At 29.1% G+C, this 21,159-nt stretch overlaps 1 protein-coding gene across 9 annotated transcripts; it reads left to right on the plus strand.

Moving 5' to 3' along the window:
* The first annotated feature begins 244 nt into the window (after positions 1-244).
* On the plus strand, positions 245-12,929 carry LOC111875859 (putative receptor-like protein kinase At5g39000). Of its 9 annotated transcripts, none has more exons than XM_042902583.1 (9): positions 245-374; positions 522-1,600; positions 1,680-1,805; positions 2,452-2,549; positions 3,105-3,441; positions 3,569-3,640; positions 3,731-3,788; positions 3,899-3,999; positions 12,424-12,929. In XM_042902583.1, exons 2-7 carry the CDS (start codon positions 653-655, stop codon positions 3,767-3,769), a joined length of 1,620 nt encoding a protein of 539 aa, XP_042758517.1. In that variant the 5' UTR covers positions 245-374; positions 522-652; the 3' UTR covers positions 3,770-3,788; positions 3,899-3,999; positions 12,424-12,929. The 9 variants fall into 9 exon arrangements, with proteins under 9 accessions (XP_042758517.1, XP_042758518.1, XP_042758519.1 ...); XM_042902584.1 differs by having other exon boundaries at positions 3,913-3,999; XM_042902585.1 differs by having other exon boundaries at positions 3,105-3,123; positions 3,298-3,441; positions 3,569-3,788.
* Positions 12,930-21,159: the final 8,230 nt, after the last annotated feature.

Raw genomic sequence — 21,159 nt, forward strand, 5'->3', positions numbered from 1 at the left:
ATTATGTATAATTATCCAATAGATGCTAGTCTATGTTAACAATATATACCTTAAAATCACAACCATTTATTTTTTTAATCTAGTGGTCTTGATTTGGTCACACATTCACACAATACTTATGATTCACATTTAATCTAACCCTATATATATATATATATATATATATATATATATATATATATATATATATATATATATATATATATATATATATATATAAAATGAAGTTTAGTATTATGATATTGTTTAAATGTCATTTCAATTTTGGTTTCAAATAGAACGGTGGTATTGATTTTTAGAACAGTGGTTTTTACCCAATTCTCTTCTCGACCTCACCGGCTCCCCATTCTCTCCGCCTCCAAGCATCAAATTTTGTAAGTTTCAACGTAATTTCTGGTTGGTAATTTTGAAAACCCTGAATTAGTTCATCGTTTGTTATGTTATATAATTATACATAGAATATAAAATTAACTTGATCTGTGATTGTAATTAACTAGTTATGTTTTGTTCTAACTTTGAAGCCAATCGTCAAAGAGGGATCGAGTGGCTGAAAGGGGCAGAAACTATTCTCCATCACCGTAAAAGGGGTATTAAGGATGCGCTGAAACTTGTGAGTGTTTGCGATATTTACTTTGCTAAAGAACCGAGGGTCATGGCTCTACCCAGAGATGGTGTTCCACCCCTTACCGATGCTGACATAGAAGAGTTCGATCACCTCAAAATTCAAATGGAAGATATAATATCCGCCACTGACAACTTTAATCCCACCAAACTCATCGGTCGAGGTGGGTTTGGTCCGGTGTACAAAGGAGAACTCTCTCTTCTTACAGGACCAACAATGGTAGCTTTTAAGCGCTTAGATCCTAGATTGGGGCAAGGAAATATCGAGTTTTGGAAGGAGATATTGATGCTTTCGGATTGCAAACATGAAAATCTTGTCTCTCTCCTGCACTTTTCCATCGAGGGTGATGAGAGAGTGCTTGTTTACGAATATGCCTCGCATGGAAGTCTTGACCACTATCTAAGTGACAGTAGTCTTACATGGGAGCAACGCCTTCATATATGCATCGGGGTTGCACATTCGCTGAAATATCTTCATGATCCTATGAAAACACAACAAATAGTTCTCCATCGAGACATTAAAAGTGCAAACATCCTTCTGGATGAGCAGTGGAATGCTAAAGTTTCTGATTTTGGCTTGTCAAAGATTTGGCCAGCAAATCAAACGCGATCATATCTCTTCTCCCATCCAGTGGGGACACAGGGATATTGTGATCCGTTATATGGAGAGACAGGTTTCTTATCAAAAGAGTCTGACGTGTATTCCTTTGGTGTGGTACTGTTTGAAGTTCTGTGTGGAAGATTATGTTACAAACATCGTAATGCTCAAATTAATGGCATTTTAGTGCATGATTGGAAACGGTGTTATCATGAAAAAAAACTAGACGATATTATCCTAAAAGATCTTAAGGAACAAATAAATCCGGATTCTTTGATAACTTTTTCAACAATCGCAAACCAATGTTTAAATGGAGATCGTAGAGAAAGACCAACGATGGATGAGATTGTGAAAGAACTTGAGGTTGCACTTGAACAACAAGTAAGTATATCATAAAAATGTTCCAATATAACATCTTTTTTTTTTTAAAGGTAAAAATTACTTCAAATTGTTTCTGCAGAATATTGCTTACAACAGGAATTTAGTTGAGATTTCAAAACTTGCGGTGCCTCCACTGTCCTACAGATCACACGATGAACTCATCTTGCTTCTCTCGAAAGGGATTCTTGTTGATCAGGGCAAAAGGGTAATTATATTTAATATTGGTAATTTGGTATTATATATGGTTTTATTTTGATTAATTTCCTTTAAAGCAGAGCATTTAGCGAAATAATTTTGAAGTTTTATCATGCTTGTAATTGGTAAACGTGGTAACATTTAGCAGGAGTCTTTTTGCTAAAATGCAAGAAAAGACGTGTCGTCTGAATCAAAATTTTCATTTAGCAGCGAAAGGAAACTTTCCATTTCCTACAAATTGCATTAAAAAGGAACCAACACTGCTAATATTCTTGTTAAAGATTTTTGATCAAGAGAAAAGGAGTCAACTTTGAAAATTTCTATTCAAGTCACAGGCTTTATAGTTTTTTCAATCAACTTCTATTTTATTTAGACAAAAGTGCACCACTGGTCCGCGTGGTTAGTTGGAAATTGTCACTTTTATTGATTAATTTTTTCTATTTTGGTCAACCGATGTTGCCAGAGAAAGTCATTTGCATGTAAATGTTCTATTTACCAGTTAATATCTATCCTATTTTATCGATTGCTCAAAATAGAATATTAATTACCTTATAGCTTTGGTTTAATTTAGTTATCTTCTTTCTGTTATTAACCTCTTTGTATTTTGTTAAATAAACATTTATTGACGTGATGAGCTAATTATGTTTGTATGACAGTGGCTTTCAATGAATAAAAACAAAAAAGTTCATGAAATGATATCTGCAGCAGAATGTGTGAAAGGATTTGTGTTTCAAGTGACTGCTAAAATTTCAAGGTTAGTGGCTTCTCTCTATGAATGAATATATGTTTATTTGTCACTTTTTTGCTTCTTTATATGGGTAGTATTATATTACAATGAGTAAATTACTGAAATCGTCCCTGTGGTTTGGTCAAAATTGCACGTTTGGTCCCTAACTTTTTTTTTGCACTCGGATTGTCCCTGTGGTTTGATTTTGTTGCGTTTTTCATCCCTATGGTTTTGTAAAAGTTGCATGTTTGGTCCCTAACTTTATGTACGTAAGGGACGAAAAATGCAACAAAATCAAACCACAGGGACGAAAAACGCAACAAAATCAAACCACAGGGACCATCCGAGTGCAAAAAAAAAAGTTAGGGACCAAATGTGCAATTTTGACCAAACCACAGGGACGATTTCAGTAATTTACTCTATTACAATAAATATAGTTAATGAAATCTCAAAGAATTCATTGTTCAGAAAGCTTAAAAAGTAAATGATTTTTTTTTTTTTTTTTTTCAGATGCTACATTACCCATTTTCTATCGAGTGAATGAAGTATGTAAGTTTAAACACCTATGATTGTGAAGTGCAGGTTTTCGAAAATCTTCTGTGTAAGTAGTTTTGATTTCAAAGTAGAAGTGAGAACTCAGTTTTTATCGACAGCTATCCCATACACGATAAACCTTATCTTTATGTCTGGGATAAAAAATTATGGGATATATATACCCTTCAAATACAAATTGGAAGAGGAGACAGATTATTTGATGTCAGGTGTTGTTCATCAGAGAAAAGATGGATGGCTAATGGCTGAACTTTACCAGTTTACCAGCTACCAAAGAGAACATGATTTTAAAATTGAGTTCTTATCAGATTCTATAGCATTTTCACAATGCGACATTGAAGGCATTGAGTTTCGGCCCATGGAGCATGTAAGTTGACAAAATCAATTATCAATTTATCATAAACTCATCATTTCTTGAATCTATCTTAATTTCAAGATTCGGCTTGTCAAAAATGTATATGAAGTTAAAATCAACACGGATGTGTATGTTATAGGAAAATCTTGAGGACAAAAACGAGGTGGATGTGAAACAAATATCAACTTCGGATGCAGATTGGGAACAAAAAGTGTGGCCCAATTATATAGATTTAATCAACTTGTCAAAAGATTATATAAAGTGGACAACTAAGAAAGAACACTACTTTCTTCTTTGCAAGGGGTTCCTCATCGACAATGGTGAAGACAAATTGGAATGAAGACAAATCTTCCAATTTGGTAAGTATTTTAACAGCTATTGTAATGTATAGTTGATTTTTTTAATTAATTAGTAATTATGCGTATGATAGGTTCATTTAATACTTATCAAATCTGATTTCGTTGAATAGTGGCTTTCTTTTAGCAAAAAGATGAAGATACGTCTCATGATATCTGCAAGAGCAATTTTGGTGAAGGATGATTGGATTTGGAAGTCTTTACCGGAAACAAGGTAATCTCTCTTTCTTAAAAAAATTAATTAGTTTAGAAATAGGTGTATGAGATATTTTAAGATTTACATGTTAATATGTTATTAAGCTTATTAGTTATCAATATTTGAATAATGTACATGCCAAGCGGAGGAGTCTTAAGACTATAAATGATCACAATAGAAGTATGGTAAGCATGGGCGGATTCACCTTAAACCAAGAGGGGGAGCCGACCAATCTTGGTTTCGCCATAAAACTATTTAAAAAAAAATCAACAATCATCATATTTTACTTTTATATATAACTGAAAAAATTAAGAGTGTCCCGTTAAAAAATTATAAAACCTCTTATGAATTGATAAAAAAAACCCATGAAACTAAGCACCATTTGCTTCACATCTATAAAGGTGATTCCTTGGTTTCTATTATTCCAAGTGTGATATATTATTCCAAGTGTGATATGGGACACAAAGCTTAACATTTAAGGTTCTTCCGTCTCAAATCAACCCTTTACCCAAGAGTTTCACCTTGTGTGAAAGCTTCAACTTTGGAATTTATAAAATTTAAAATATATTCAGGCTAAATTTAAATTTAAATTGGACTGGTGTAGAATATGTGTTCTAACAATCTAATATGTTAAGAGCATCCACAATAGAAACTTTTTCAAGAGCTTTTAAAAAACCTTTGCTCCTATTGTGAGAGCTTTTTCATAGCCATCAGGATTAGCTTTTCAAAAAAATTTGATAGGCACCGTAAGCAACAAAAAAGACCGTTGTTATAAAAAGCAATAAAATTCTATAAAACAACCTTTGATATGTCCCATTAGTAAGCTCATGAAAAAACTCAACTATTGTTGAGATGTATGAAGGTTTTTGGGATGTTGAGCTGTGTCATGAATAAACTCAACCAAAAACATCTCATATTGTGGATGCTCTTGTACGTTTTGACATTGAAATAATGTTGTTATTTTAGATAGGGTTAAAAATTAAAGAAATCTCATGTTTAGACTTGACTCTTTTTTGCACCGAATTAACAAGGATAAATAATTGCATTTAAATAAGATGTACCACATCATAGCTTCGACTTGTCGTTAGTCTGAACATTAGGTTATTTTAGACCGGCCAATGTGTGACTTTATGTTTCTATGATCAATATTTACCGTGGTTGCAATAGTTTATTGATCCATCAGAGGATGCTTGTTTTGAATTATCAATTATAACAATTATCAAATCTTGAACACTAACAACACTTTTAGTCAAAGGAGTTGGAAGTTAGCTGTTCGAATTGTTCCTCCTTAATTTTTAGACAAAACTACAAGAATGGTCCTTGTGGTATGTCGAAAATTGTCACTTTGGTCCAAACAAGTTTGGATGGTCCAAACTTTTTATTTTATTGCGAGTTTGGTCCAATTTGCTTTGAACTTTTCTATAATGACCATTTGCTAACGTCGGAGTCATCGGAGTTAGGGCTAGATCTCGTTGTGGGTTAAAAAAACCCTAGCTTTGTCTTTCTAGAGAAGGGCCGTCAGAGTAAGGATTTGCAAATCTGAGAGAGAGGCTTAAACCGTCTGAGAGGGCCACCAGAATAAGGATTTGCAGATACGAAACCATAGCGATGGTGTCTGCAATGGTGAAGGTATAGACAACGACGTATCTTATACTATGCAAAAAAAACGAACCTTCAATCTTCTGATTTGTATTCTTGTATTGTGCAGTTGACGAACCTTCGATCTCCTAATTTGCCCTCAATCTTCTGATTTGTCTGACCACCTTACCATTGTTGGATCTGTAAGAGAGATTGCGAGAGATGTGGCGTTCCACATCACATCTGTGTGTGAGAGAAAGTGAGAGATATAAGGAAAAATGATGTTTATGTCGGATCTATGATGTTGGTGTTGTTTATAGATGGAGGTGTTATTTATTGGTGCCATTTATAGGTATCGGTGGTGGTGGTTGTATTGTTGAGTAATGGTGTTGACATTAATGATGCAAGTCTTATGACAAGAAAAGGATATAAAAAGGGGTGGGGTTTTGGTGGTGGTTGTTTTGTTGGCTAGATTGTTGCAAATCTCCCGCGAGTGCTTTGATAATTGTTGAAGGTGACACTGATAAAAGGGAAGTGTGTATAAGGTGTCAAAGATAAGGGTTAAGTAGGTGGGGTGGTTTCTTTTTGTTCTTTTTTTAATTAGAAAAATATTAAATGACATAAAAAAAATACAAAAAAAAAACACCTAAGGGAAAATCCGTCATTTTAAAATATTTTCAGGATATTTTGAACCAAACTCGCAATAAAATCGAAGTTTTGGACTCGTGATGCTAGTCCAAAGCTTATTTGACAAAAGTGGTAATTTTCAGCTAACTACAGTTATTAGTTTTGCAATTTTGTCAAAACAATTCTGTAAGAAATTAAAAAGAGGAAAAATGTCATTTCATATTGTTTAGGACCATCCATGGGTGTTTTAGAAACAAGAGGAACACTGGTATAGAAATTATTTTGTCTTATAACAAAGTAGTAATATTTATTTGCTAACTTGATTTTCAAAATTATTGCTTTTTTAGTTTATAAAGATTTAAGTTTTGTATTTTAAATTTTTTTTGATATGGTATAATACAAGTATCTAAATATAAATTACATGTTCGTCAATATCTGTATTTATTTGTTAACAAAAAGTCATTTAATTTGTTTTTTCTATCATTATACATGTTAATATATATGGTTATTGTCATTGTAACCCAACCAACTAATAGGTTTTGTTTTAAATGGTCTTTTATGTTATTTTTTTTGCATTCTAAGGGTATAAATTCAAGTTTTTAGCATTTAAAACGTCCCTTTGTAAAAAATGAAGGGGTCACCCGGTGTACACATTCGTAATCATCATGTTTATTGTGGATATGATTAACCTGCTTCACCCAACACAAACATAGACTTTCTCTCCCACACAGTAACACAAACACAAACTCTCTAACTATGAGACCTTCCTCAACCGGATCCCTCCTGCTCCTCCCCATCATCCTCATCTTCCACCACAACCGTCGTCTCACAACCTGCCGTTTGTGATATCAACACTCCCTTCAGCCACCTTTTCTCCCTCTGGCTCACCAACTGCTCCACCGACTTCTCCCTTTCAACCATGACCCTCTCACCCCTTAATGACACTAACCTCCTTCACCTTTCTCGACCGCTACGTTCCCATCATTCGCTTCCCCGCCTCCCTTTCCACCTGCTTCAGTTCTTACTTCATACTTGATGAAGTAGGCTCTTCAATAAAATTTTTTGTTCCTGAAGAACCTACAGAGGTATTTTATTACGTCTATCATACACCTCCTCTTTTTCCCCATATGACCTCTCGTACAAAAATTAGGTTTTAGAAATTGATGATTTTACGGTTGAATCCTTCACTAAAATTGTTTCTTCGAAAGCTGAAATCAGTGACAACGTTAGAGGATGAACAACCTAAGGTAATATACTCTTTCGAAAGCTGAATCCTTGAGGAACGATGAATATACATAGTTTTTGACAAAAGTGGTTGATACCAACCACATAAGTCCTCATCCTGGTCCAGAGACTGTTGACCATTTCCGTGAGCTTGAAGTAGTTGATGCTCTGTGCAACGATGGTGGTGGGTAGGTGTGATTTTTAAAGTTGTTGGCAAAAAGAAATATAAGGTTTACTTCGGGGGATCAGATGAGGAAATGGTGTTTAAATAATCTGATTTGAGGGACATAAAAAATGGATCTCTAGGGAAATGAGTATTTTTCTAATTTGGTAGATATTTTTAAGAAGTAGCATGTTCTATTTTTTTGCTTACATTGAGGATCATCTCGTGTTTTGGAGGGAATTAGTGTCTTTTCATATGTCAATTATTGCTTTAGAGAGGTTCTTTACTTCACCATAAAGTTCTCCTAATAAAATCTGAAGTCTCCATTCTTTTCTTACTCTTTGATCAAATTTTGAAAAGTAGAGATTTTGAAAAAGAACCTGTATTCTAGCTAGAAATGTAGGTGATAACAATGACATATTTACGTCTATGTTTTTGTTGTTATGTACAATTTTTACAACTATAAAACAGAGGGTAGTGATTACTAAATGAGATCTTTAGTGTAACTTTTGTGGATGATATATTGTGTAACCATTACGTGTAGTAAGATGGTTGATAAATGATCATGGACCGGCATCATCGAGAACCCACATAAATTTGAAGCGGATGGGTTGTTATATTCTTTGCTACATATTTTTAGTTCATGAAATTCCTTTGCACAGATACTCGCCTGGAAATACTAGACCCACAATTAAGAAAAAAATATTAGGAAAATGTATTCAGGTAAAAGAAAAATATTTTTAGTTCATGAAATTCCTTTGCATAGATGCAAACATATATATATATATATATATATATATATATATATATATATATATATATATATATATATATATATATATATATATATATATATATATAGGGGAGCGTTCAATCGAGAATATTTCTTATCGCGAGAACATTTGAGAACAAGTTTGGACCACACAATTTTCTTAATTAAAATTATAAAATAATATTCATATAAATCAAAACATAGTTACAAAGAATTAAAAACCCACTAACTAACACTACTCACCACCCAACCAACACCACCCACCACCACTACCTACCACCCATCACAACCACCCACCACCACCACCACCCATCACTAACCACCACCACCAATCAGTACCTACCACCACTACCACCCATCACTAACCATCGATAACATGATAATGAATCTTGTTCACATAAATCATATGTGATTGGATACATATAATCACATATGATTATATGTATATAATCACATATGATTTGAGGTGGACAAGAATCATTTTTGCCTTCTCGATTTAATAGTTGTGCTCATGTACTTAATCACATACGATTATACATATAATCACATGTGATAAAATAAATGAGAACAACTATTGAATCGACAAAGCAAAAATGAATTGTGTCCACATAAATCATATGTGATTAAATTCATATAATCATACATAATTAGATATATTTAATCACATATGATTAATATGGATAAAGATTTGTTTTTGTATTCCTGGTTCAATATTTGGTATCGTGTATATAATCACATTGATTGTATGTATATAATCACATATGATTTTTACAGACAAGAGTTGTTTTTCCCAAATAAAATCATATGTGATTAGAAACATATAATCACATCCGATTAAATGTATTTAATCACATATGATTAAAGTGAAAAAAAAAACAATTATTGAATCAAGAACACGAAAATGAATATTGTCCACATAGATCATATGCGATTAGATACATATAATAACATGTGATTATGTGTATCTAATCACATATGATTTATGTGGCTAAGATTCATTTCCGCGTTCTTGATTCAATAGTTGTTCTCGCGTATTTAATCACATGTGATTAAAGTTACTAAAAAAACTATTGAATCAATAATGTGAAAATGAATATTGTCCGTATAAATATATGTGATTAGATAAATATAATCACATGTGATTAATGTATTTAATCACATATGATTTATGTGAAAAATATTTATTTTCGTGAACTTTGTCTAGCACCCCCACGACCACCACATGTGATTATATGTATACATATGATATATATGGAGAATGATTTTTGTCTAAATAAATCATACGTGATTAGATACCTATAATCACATATGATTAAATACACAAGAATAACAAAAATGTATTTTATCCACGTAAATCACATGTGATTAGACATATATAATCAGATGTGATTCTATGTTTTAATCACATATGACTTATGTGAACAATATGCATTTTCGCATTGTCGATTCATTCGTTGTTCTCTTATATTTAATCACATGTGATTATATATATCTAATCACATATGATATATGTGAAAAAGATTTCTTTTCGAGTGTTTGATTCAACAATTGTTCTCATATATATAATCACATGTGATTATATGTATTTAATCACATATGATTAATGTGGATAAAGAACAATTATTAAATTGAGAACGTGAAAATGAATCTTGTCAATATAAATCACATGGGATTGAATACATATAATTACATGTGATTAAATACATGAGAAAATTTATTGAATTGAAAATGTGAAAACGAATTTGTTCCATATAAATCATAAGTGACTGGATACATGTAATCAGATGTGTGATTATATGTATCTAATCACATACGATTTATGTCGAAACATTTTGTTTTTGTGTTCTTAATTCAATATTTGTTTTCGTGTATATAATCATATTTTGTTATATATATTTAATCACATATGACTTATATGGGCAAGATTGGTTTTTGTCCGAGTTCAATAGTTGTTTTCGTGTATATAATCACATTTAATTATAAGTATTTAATCATATGTGATTTATGTGGACAAAAACTATACTCACATGTAATTAAATACATATACTCACATGTTCTTTAAAATATTTTTCCCATAAATCATATGTGATTAAATACATATACTTACATGTAATTAAATAAAAGAGAAAAACTATTGAATTGGAAATGCAAAATGAATCTTGTTCATATAAATCATGTTAGATACATATAATCACATGTGATTATATTTATTTAATCACATATTATTTATTCGAACAATAATTATTTTTATGTTTTTTATTCAATAGTTGGTATCGTGTATTTAATCACATGTGATTATATGTATTTAATCACATACGATTTATGCACACAAGATTTGTTTTCGCTTTCTTGATTTAATAGTTTTTCTTTTTTGTATTTAATCATATGTGATTATATGTATAAAATCACATATGATTTATATAGACTTATTTGTTTTCTCATTTTCGATTTACTAGTTAGCCTTGTGTATTTAATCATTCGTGATTATATGTATTTATATAATTTACATAATATAAGGATACTAATAAAAGTCTATTTTTTTATTATATAAATTTGTTACTATAGAAAAACGTGTATACAATCTTTATTCAAAATAAAAGTTGATATATCAATATTTTTATTCTGCGCAACGCGCGGAAATTAGCCTAGTGTATATATATATATATATATATATATATATATATATATATATATATATATATATATATATATATATATATATATATATATAGAGAGAGAGAGAGAGAGAGAGAGAGAGAGAGAGAGAGAGAGGACTTGAATGCCATGTTGGAACTTAGGCATAATACAAGAAAAGTTTTTCATACATTCTCTCTTATTTGACATTAAAACTGGGTATTCCAGCTCAATTACCAAAATTATCAGGTAAAATGCAAGTTCATGCCTTTAGAATGCAAAAAAATAACATAAATGACCATTTAAAACAAAACTTGTAAGTTGGTTGGGCCACAATGTCAATTACCCTAATATATATAAAAAAAAGCGATCATGGTTGCTTGTCTTAAACAGAATGTAAATTCTATCATATATCTAAGTTTTTTTGAACGATTCATCTTTATTCACCACCTGTTACTTTTATGTCATATAATAAGTGGTTGAGTAGATGCATTCAAACTTATTTGATAAACTTGATTTTAAAAATGTTGTTTTCTTAGTTATAAAGATTTAAGTTCCTTTTTTTGAAGCTTTTTATAAGCGTATTTGGCAAAACTAGCTGGTAGCAAGTAGGGGATAACGTTTGGTTAAATGTTACTCGAGGTAGCTTTTGAATTTGAAACGTTTTGTTTGTACTAAACACTAAAAGTTTGTAGTGTCAAACAATGTTTTTGTTCAAAATGAAGATTTTTGTTAAACGCTAGAAGTTAGAAACTCTCAAACACCCCGTGTCGAACACACCCATATATAATACAAATTTCTAAAAAAAAAAAAAAATTAAAGTTTAGTCGATAATTGTATTTGTTTGTTAACATGTCATTTGCTTTTTATTAAACATATTGTTAATATATTTACGAAAAAAACCACCATTGTTGCTTTTCTAACACAGATTATAAATTTGCTTTTTATGAACATACTAAGTTTTTTTAAACGACGCATTTTTACTCACCAGTTTTTGCAGTTATGTCATATAACAAGTAGATAATAAAGGATCTCCATACTGTAAATATAAAACTGGATCGAGTAGACACATGCGAAGTTGTTCAAAATTTTGCGTTTCTATTTACCAATTCAATTAAGTAATAAGTATATGATACGAAAGTAAAATCAAGTAACATGTTTTGCTTTTAAACCAATATTAACATGATATGTTGAAAAAACCAATTAAATGATACGCGACAACTTAAAAAATAGATTTCTTCTTTGTTTGGATTGTGCGTTTAGGTACTTGTACTATTATAAATTATTTTTCTAAAGGCATACATGGTTGTCTCAAACAGTCTAAATATATAAACATATTATAGCCATGTTGATATGGTTGCACCATTTGATGCTTGCTTTGATGACCAAAATGCCATACTACAATTCTATCATCTCCATAACATGTTAATCTTACTATTTACAGATTTGAAGTGGTGGCCGAGTTTCTTGACCAACAACGTTTTGAAGTTTTTTTCCGAATCAAGTCAGAATTGTTGTCCCCGATAACTTATTCAGGTCTTCTCATATACAAACTACCCAAAGACTCTCCCTTGCATGATAATCTCATAAAGATGCAGAGTACGAATCCCTTTAAATGTAGTCAATTCTCTTTAGCCCGTCCACCTCATACCCCTGTTATTCAATCCATGGTTGATCAAAACTATGAGAGCTTATCGCACCCACGCAAAATAAAAGGCTATCCAAAATTGAGGAAGGATGGTTGGATGGAACTTTCATTGTTTGAAGTGACAACAGATGCCACCAAGACTATTAAAAAGAGTCTTATGTTTACGGCACCTAACAATATGCGAGGCCTTGTCATTCAAGGGATTGAGTTTCGGTCATTGTAAATGGCACTGTTTTTTTCTTTCTTCATGTTGTATTAACAATATAAAATAAATATAATGGAAGATGTTTATTAAAGGTTCAGTAAGTTATTACATTTACGAAACTGCTACTAGAAAACCAAAAATGGAATCCTGTTTTTGAAAATAGAATATGGAAGAGAACCATCCCTATAATATAATGTGGTTATCTCATAAACCAACCATACTTTATTCTGTATTCTATAATCACTACAAGATAAGTCATTTAATTATAATATGGTCGCTAACACCATTTACTCACCATATATTAAGGGGAAATCTACAAAAATCCCAAGATTGGGAAAAAATTAAAATCTTATTTTTTGCATAGAAAAGTCTAGAATTTTTAACTTTTTGAATAGGAAAACTCAAGAAACTGATTAATTTATTCACTTTATCCATTTTTGATGCGTTCAGCAGGTTATAGGACCAAATAATTAATTTTTCCAAAATAATGAGACTTTTCTGAAGATTTCGTCAAAACTTATATATAAAGTATAAACGTATATTTTTATGTATTTATATCTAGTTTTACATACTTTTGTATTTTTTAAGTTTTTATATGTATATGTTTATGTATTTTTATGTATTTTAAATGTAAAACATTTTTTTACGTACTTATATATATTTTTAAGTATTTTTACACATTTCTTTATGTATTTTTATGTGTTATTTTTTATGTATTATCTATTTATATATATTTTTATGTATTTATGAATTTTTGTAAGTTTATATATATATATATATATATATATATATATATATATATATATATATATATGTTTATATTGTTTATGTATTTTAAATTTATAAACGTATTTTTTAACGTATTTATATGTATTATATATATATTTTTATTTATTTTTATGTGTTATTTTTTTTATGTATTATGTATATATGTACTTTTTTAAAGTTTTTTATATATATGTTTATGTATTTTTATGTATTTTAAGTGTATAAACGTATTTTTACATATTTATGTGTATTTTTAAGTATTTTACATATTTTTATGTATTTTAATGTGTTTTTTTATGTATTACATATTTATCTCTATTTTTATATATTTATGTTTTTTTAAAAGTTTTTTTTATATAGATGTTTATGTATTTTAAATGTATATTGTATTGTTCTTACGTAATTATGTATTTTTTTTTACTTCAAGTCATCTTCACCATTTCATCCAATTCGTATTTCTTTGAATATGTCTAAATGGTTTTCCTACATACTCATATATTTTAAGCTTTTCCCTTTAGCTTATCATGAAATTAAGTATCGAATGGGAAAAACTTAAAGTTGGGTATGTAGTAAAATCATGTAGACATACTCGAAGAAGTTGTACGAATTAGATGAAATGGTGAAGACGACTTGAAGTAAAAAATACAAAAATAAGTAAAAATAGTACGATCAGACATTTAAAATCCATAAAAATACATAAACATCTATACAAAAAATTAAAAAAAATACATAAATACACAAAAATACATATAAATACATAATACATAGAAAACACATAAAAACATACAAAAATATGAAAATACATAAAAAAAATACATTTAAATACGTAAAATAATACGTTTATACATTTAAAATATATAAACATCTATATAAAAAAACTTAAAAAATACATAAATAAGTAAACATACACACACACACACACATATATATATATATATATATACACACACACATAAAAAATAATACATAAAAAATATGTAAAATGGTTAAAAATTCATATAAGTACGTAAAAAAATACGTTTATACATTTAAAATACATAAAAAACCGTAAATATATACATATAAAAACTTAAAAAATACATAGATACGTAAAAATAGATATAAATACGTAAAAAATATGTTTATACATTGTTTACAATTTTTGACGAAATCTACAAAAAAGTCTCATTATTTTCAAAAAATTAACAATTTGGTCACATGACCTGTTGAACATGTTAAAAAGGGCTAAAGTGAACAAATTACCCAGTTTCTTGGGTTTTTCTATTCAAAAAGTGAAAAAGTCAGGATTTTTTTGTTCAAAAATTAAAATTTTGTACTTTATTAAAAAATTTCTCAAAATATTGAGACTTTTCTAAATATTTCCCTATATTAAGCCGTTTGGTAATGTTACTTTATATATTGTTCGTCACACACCGGTCATTAAACCATAAAGTAATATATATATATATATATATATATATATATATATATATACAAGGTTAAGTTATATTGTTTTCATTATCTATTATGTGTATGTATGATTGATTCTGGACCAATTATTTTAGTTATTTTAAGAAAGTAATTAATGCCTATTACATGTTGAAGATATAATGGATATTAATTACATCTTCAACATTTAATATGCATTAATTACTTTCTTAAAATAACTAAAATGATTGATCCATTATTAATCATACATGCACACAATAGATAGCGAAAACATTTGAACCTAAGTCTCTCTCTCTCTCTCTCTCTCTCTCTATATATATATATATATATATATATATATATATATATATATATCTCCATTCCTAATAATTGCCTCTCCTAAATGCCACATGTCCCCCTTCTTAGACCCCATCAATCCACATGTCAATCTTCCAGCTCTATTCTCAATTGTTTTCCCGCCCATTTCTTACTTCAGGAATCGATATCATCTCCTAAAAATCAGCAAATTGGTTACCATATCTCCTCATATCCCATATAATCATCAATGCTTTTGAATTAATTGATCTTTTACCCAAATTGTTTCCAAGATTAATCCTGTATCGTATTTATAATGTGATTATAAATATTCCTCCACCCCCTTCCCGCATCGATTTGAAGGGTTTAATCCTAACATCTATGATCTGCTTCAACGATTACATATATTTTGCTTTCTATTACCCCTTGTGAGTTCTTTCATCTTAGTTCATAGAAGAATTTTTATACTAATTTTATGAAGTAATAAGAAAAATTTTCATGTAGGTCATCTCTGCTTCCAAAAAGAGAAGCCACAATCAATTTCTACTTATGATATGCAGATTATTTCTTTGCTAATCCACTTAAAAATGTTTGTTTTTCCTCTCTAATTGTCCAGTTTCTTTTCTCCTGTACCCATTTTTAATCTTGATGCTTGAACTTGGGTTTGAAGAATGATTTCAATTGTTTTATAGTTGGTCTTTATTAAGATGCACACCATGTGTTAGATGGAATGCCTTAATGAAACTAGTCCCTGTTGAACCTTTCAAACCACTTAATTTCTCTTCCCCATAATGACATATGTCAGTTTGAAACAACTAGAGTACGATGCATCCCTCTTTTTTTGATGGAAAATGTTAATGAATATGATCTCTACTAATAGGCTTAGAATATTGAACCTTTGAAACCACTTAATTAAGAGAGCATGTCTAAAATTGTTATTTAGCAACATGTGTATGATGAAATTTGAACTTGAGCAAAAGGCAACAAAAACAACAATGATGATATAAGGTATGTATGAAGGAAACGGACCAACAAGGATTAACCATTGCAACCACCTGTAATTTCTCCTCAAGGTTTGAATACATCAAAGCTGGGAGAAAAGGAACTCAATATTGCTACCGAGGTACCATTCTTCATCTTTTCTATTAGTTTTCCAAAATAAATCATTATATTTATTTTAGTAAAGAAAAATAAAAATATCATACAAATTCAGTTATAAGTAAAAACTTAAAAAAGTTTAAGCTATTGATAGATGTAGTTAAAAAAGTTGAATAATGAAACCTTTAACAAAATGTTTCTCAGATTTTATATGTTTGTTCATTTGGAAATAATTGATTTCATTCTTTGTTTCTCTTATTGCCTAATCAATTGTTGAAGGTTACAATGGATATGTTGTTGAACATGGTGAAAATGTATGTGTATTTGACATTTAACCCTTTGGTTTTAAAGTGTATCCATTGAGAAAAAAACCCTCCTTTATTTGTAATCTCTCTTTGTTAACATTTTTTGTTTTGGTTTTTCTTTATTTCACATGTGGGTGAAATATTGGTCAAAGAGTCCATAGAGGGATAAATGAGTAAAATCATGTTTTTCAAAACTCTCTTCTTTTTGCAGTAGAGTATACGACAAATACATTAAATACTTGCCTACTTTCAAAGGGTAATTTGTAATTAAATAATAAAAATCAATTTATACCTTGTATACCAATGTCCTTTGAAAGTACATTGCTATAACTGGTTTATTATGTCTTACAACTATGAAACATCATGTAAATTATTCTTATTCTAAAATGTTTATTTTTATATATCTTTTATTCACTATTAAATGGATGTAGTTTAAATAACAAGTTTTTTCTAGGAAGGGTAAAAATGTAATTTTGTAAATGTATATATGTGTTATTTTTTTGTATGTTGAAAAGGGATATATTTACTTTTTTGTAATAACATTATAAGCCGAACAAATAACCATGCAAAAATAATTACCATTATACCCTTTTTATAATTCTTTAAATCCATTATTTTAGCTAACATCCAAGGAATAACAACAAACTTATATTTTTTTTTTTCATTTTTTGTTCGTTTATATACCAAATATTTTACTTTCACAAATTTTTTCTTTCAACTTTTTTTTTTCTAAATTTTTATATGTACACATAGTACATAATGGCGTTGTAACTTTATCAATTATATCATCCTACTTTTATAGATATCCTAATATATCATTGTACTTTTCAATTAATTAACTTTTATAGCATGCTATTTTGACAGAAAAGTTACATTTTTATTACCTTTTGTACACAAAATCAAAGTATGTTGCTATTTTGACCTATTATTAAAGTTGGAAAATCTATGAAAATAACATCATACTTTGAGGTTGTTACTAATTGTTTTTTAACCCATACAACTGCAACAATATCTTTTAACATGTTTGTTTTTATAATTTTCATTTACTAAAGTACAATTTTTCTACTATTTACAATTTCTTTTCTATAAATTTTTTCATCATATGGATCGTGGTTTCCACGAGTTATAACCTAGTATATATATATATATATATATATATATATATATATATATATATATATATATATATATATATATATATTAGTATTAGTGATCGAAACTAATTGTCATTGCATTAGATGTCTAATAACCAAAAATATTGGTCATTGGATTAAATGCTTAGTGACAAAAACTAGTGGTCACTAGATACTAGCAATAGCATGAATTTAAATGTCTTAAATATTTTTACGATAAAATTTGATATTTTAGCCAAAAATACAAATGATATTTAGAAAGATAGCAAAAAAATATCATTTTTTTTTCGAAATTAGCCCAATGGAATAGCAGATGGCTAGACCCCATCTGTTATTTATTGTATTCCAGCTGCAAAATCATTTTTTGGACAATGATTTTTGCCTTGTTTTCGTTTCATGACCCGAAAATAGCGAGTATTTATAAAAGACTTTAACATATATATATATATATATATATATATATATATATATATATATATATATATATATATATATATATATATATATATATATATATATATATATATATACACACACACTAATAAATGAAGATTTTTTTTGCCACATGTCACACTCATTTAATTTGCCAAATATCATTTTATGGTTATTTTGAATTAATTTTTTCCATATGTGATTTTATGGGTTTTCCTATTTTTTAAAATTCTATATAATATTTTAATTTAATAATTACAATAAATGAATATCAATTTCGTTAATGGACTTAACTCCTAATTTTGAAATTCCTAAATTAAAGTTCATTAGTTTCTTTTGTTTATTTGTTTAAATTACTTTTTAAAATTAAAAAGATAAAAAAAACATTTCAATTTTAATAATACATTATCTTTCTTATTTTCTTATAAATCCCATGTTCTAAAATATTTAAACCTTCATATTTAATTTTTTTTTATTAAATCAACTCATGTAATACATAAGTCTCACAACTAATAGAATATGGAAGGGAACCATCTCTATAATATAATATGGTTATCACATAATGCAACCATACTTTATTCTGTATAAGTCATTTAATTGTTATTTGACGAGCTAAAATATGGCCGCTAACATCATTTAGGTGTTGTTTGTTGTTTTCGAAACGAAAAATGCTTGAAGTCTGCGGACCACCTATGCAGCTCTTTGTAGCAGAAAAGGGGGACCAAACGGCTGCAACATGTAATAAAAAGTCTGTTTTTTAAACCTCTGCAGACTGCTGCAATAAGTTAAAGTAAGGCGTGACGACGTTTGAAGCAGAGGGTCAAGTGCTGCACCACGCAACATACACACAACAGTTTTTAAGTCAGAAGTCTTCTGAAAAACAAACAGCTACGAAGGGCCAAGTGTTGCACATGTGCTATGCGGTGCAACAATAAGTGGTTAGAAGTGGTTTTTTTTGGAAAAAACAAATAACACCTTAGTCACCATATAATAAGCCATCTATTAATGTTATAAATTTATTGACCAATCCTATGATAATCGTCACTCACAGATCATTAAACCATAAAGTAAACTTAATATATATATATATATATATATATATATATATATATATATATATATATATATATATATATATATACACACACTAGCCGTCTACCTGCGCAAAGCGGCGTGTGGCGAATAATTTGATCTCTTTAGAGTCAAAACCATTTTGCGTTCACTTCGAGAAATGAATATTAAATGACATCTATTTTTCAAGAGCATTACCATACCATATTAAGGGGGTGTTTGGCTAAGCTTTTCTTAAAACAACTTATTAGGTTCCACATCACTATAAGTTAAAAAAGTGTTTGGATTAAAATAACTTATTCCGGTGGGGAACCTCTAATACGTCATTTTTTCATAAGTTACCCTACACTTACTTATTAACTTATAAACTAATAAACTAATAAGCAATAAGATTTTTTGCCAAACACCCCCTAAATGGTTATTACTTCCATTTATACATACCCAAACCACTTGTACTGTTTATCGTCCTCTTTTTTTTTTTTTTTTTTTTTCGTTTTCCTTAATTCCTTTATTAATTTAATGTCCTACTAAGTAAAATAATAAAATATATAAAATAATAGTTTACAAAAATAAACCTTTAGAATATCAGGTGTTGTGATTCAAAAGTCAATAAATAGGCCTTTGAGAAGGCCAAAATACTCAGGTGTCAACTTGTTCATTGTGATTTTAAACCAAGTTTGGTCACAAATTAAAACATTTTCAACGATGGTATGTAATTCAAGGATTCATATTGATTTAGGTTCTCGAAACCTTAAAATATTGAACAAAATTTATATAGAACCTTATAATAAGGACCATAATCACCGTAATCAGGAAGTCCATGTGATGAAACTTGATATTATAAGGATCAATGATGAAAAATGTTTCATTTTTAGACTAAACAAGATGAAAAATATACAAACTACCTTAATCATGTCAAATCTTGTGTTTAACCGTTCTTTATTGCAAAAGTAAGATGCCAAAATATACAAACTAATGATAATACAATGCTCTAACTGGCCCTCTTGGTTGAGTTTTTTTGAACCTGCAAAGCCAACACATTAAAAAAACATAGTAAAAACCTTTTTAGGAACAAACCTGATATAATAAAGCCTTCACCCAATATAGTTATAAGATAAAAATACAAAAAGTTAAAAATGACGAAATCAATTACAAGTAAAGATTAAAATAAAAACTTGTTAAGAAAGAGCCATCTGTAGGAGGTATATTTGAATCAACATGTATTTTCTGATGGTTTCAAATTTTGAATTATCCGAAATTCAAGGAAGGAGATAGAATCTGTTGAGAAATATAAGGATTCAAAACACATGTTAAAATTTAATATTATTTATTGATGACTACTTGTATTATTAGCTTAATGATTTGAACGTCTTAAAAAATAATATTATTATATTCAATCTATTTTTAGAAATAGTGGGAATTTTTTTATAAGATAGTAAAGATATATATATATATATATATATATATATATATATATATATATATATATAAAAGAAGGATCATTTGAAAACTCATAGTTTCCTGAGAGCATGAGATCTAAAAGTGGAGCGTTGGATCAAGAAAAAGGATGGCCAAGATGCATTATGACATTTTTGTAAATACATAGACAAAATAAGACACAGAGGTATGATTTGAAAATGAATCAGGGGGCATTTTAGGAATAAAATAATTCTTTTAATTCCCCCGATTAAATCTTTCATTTGAGTCTCTCTCTCTCTCTCTCTCTCTCTCTCTCTCTCGTCGTCTTCTTCACCGAATCACCCCTCTTCCCTCGATCGACCTCAATAACCATCGTTTT

This window comes from Lactuca sativa, chromosome 5, assembly GCF_002870075.4.
Source record: "Lactuca sativa cultivar Salinas chromosome 5, Lsat_Salinas_v11, whole genome shotgun sequence".
In the NCBI taxonomy this organism is placed as follows: domain Eukaryota; kingdom Viridiplantae; phylum Streptophyta; class Magnoliopsida; order Asterales; family Asteraceae; genus Lactuca; species Lactuca sativa.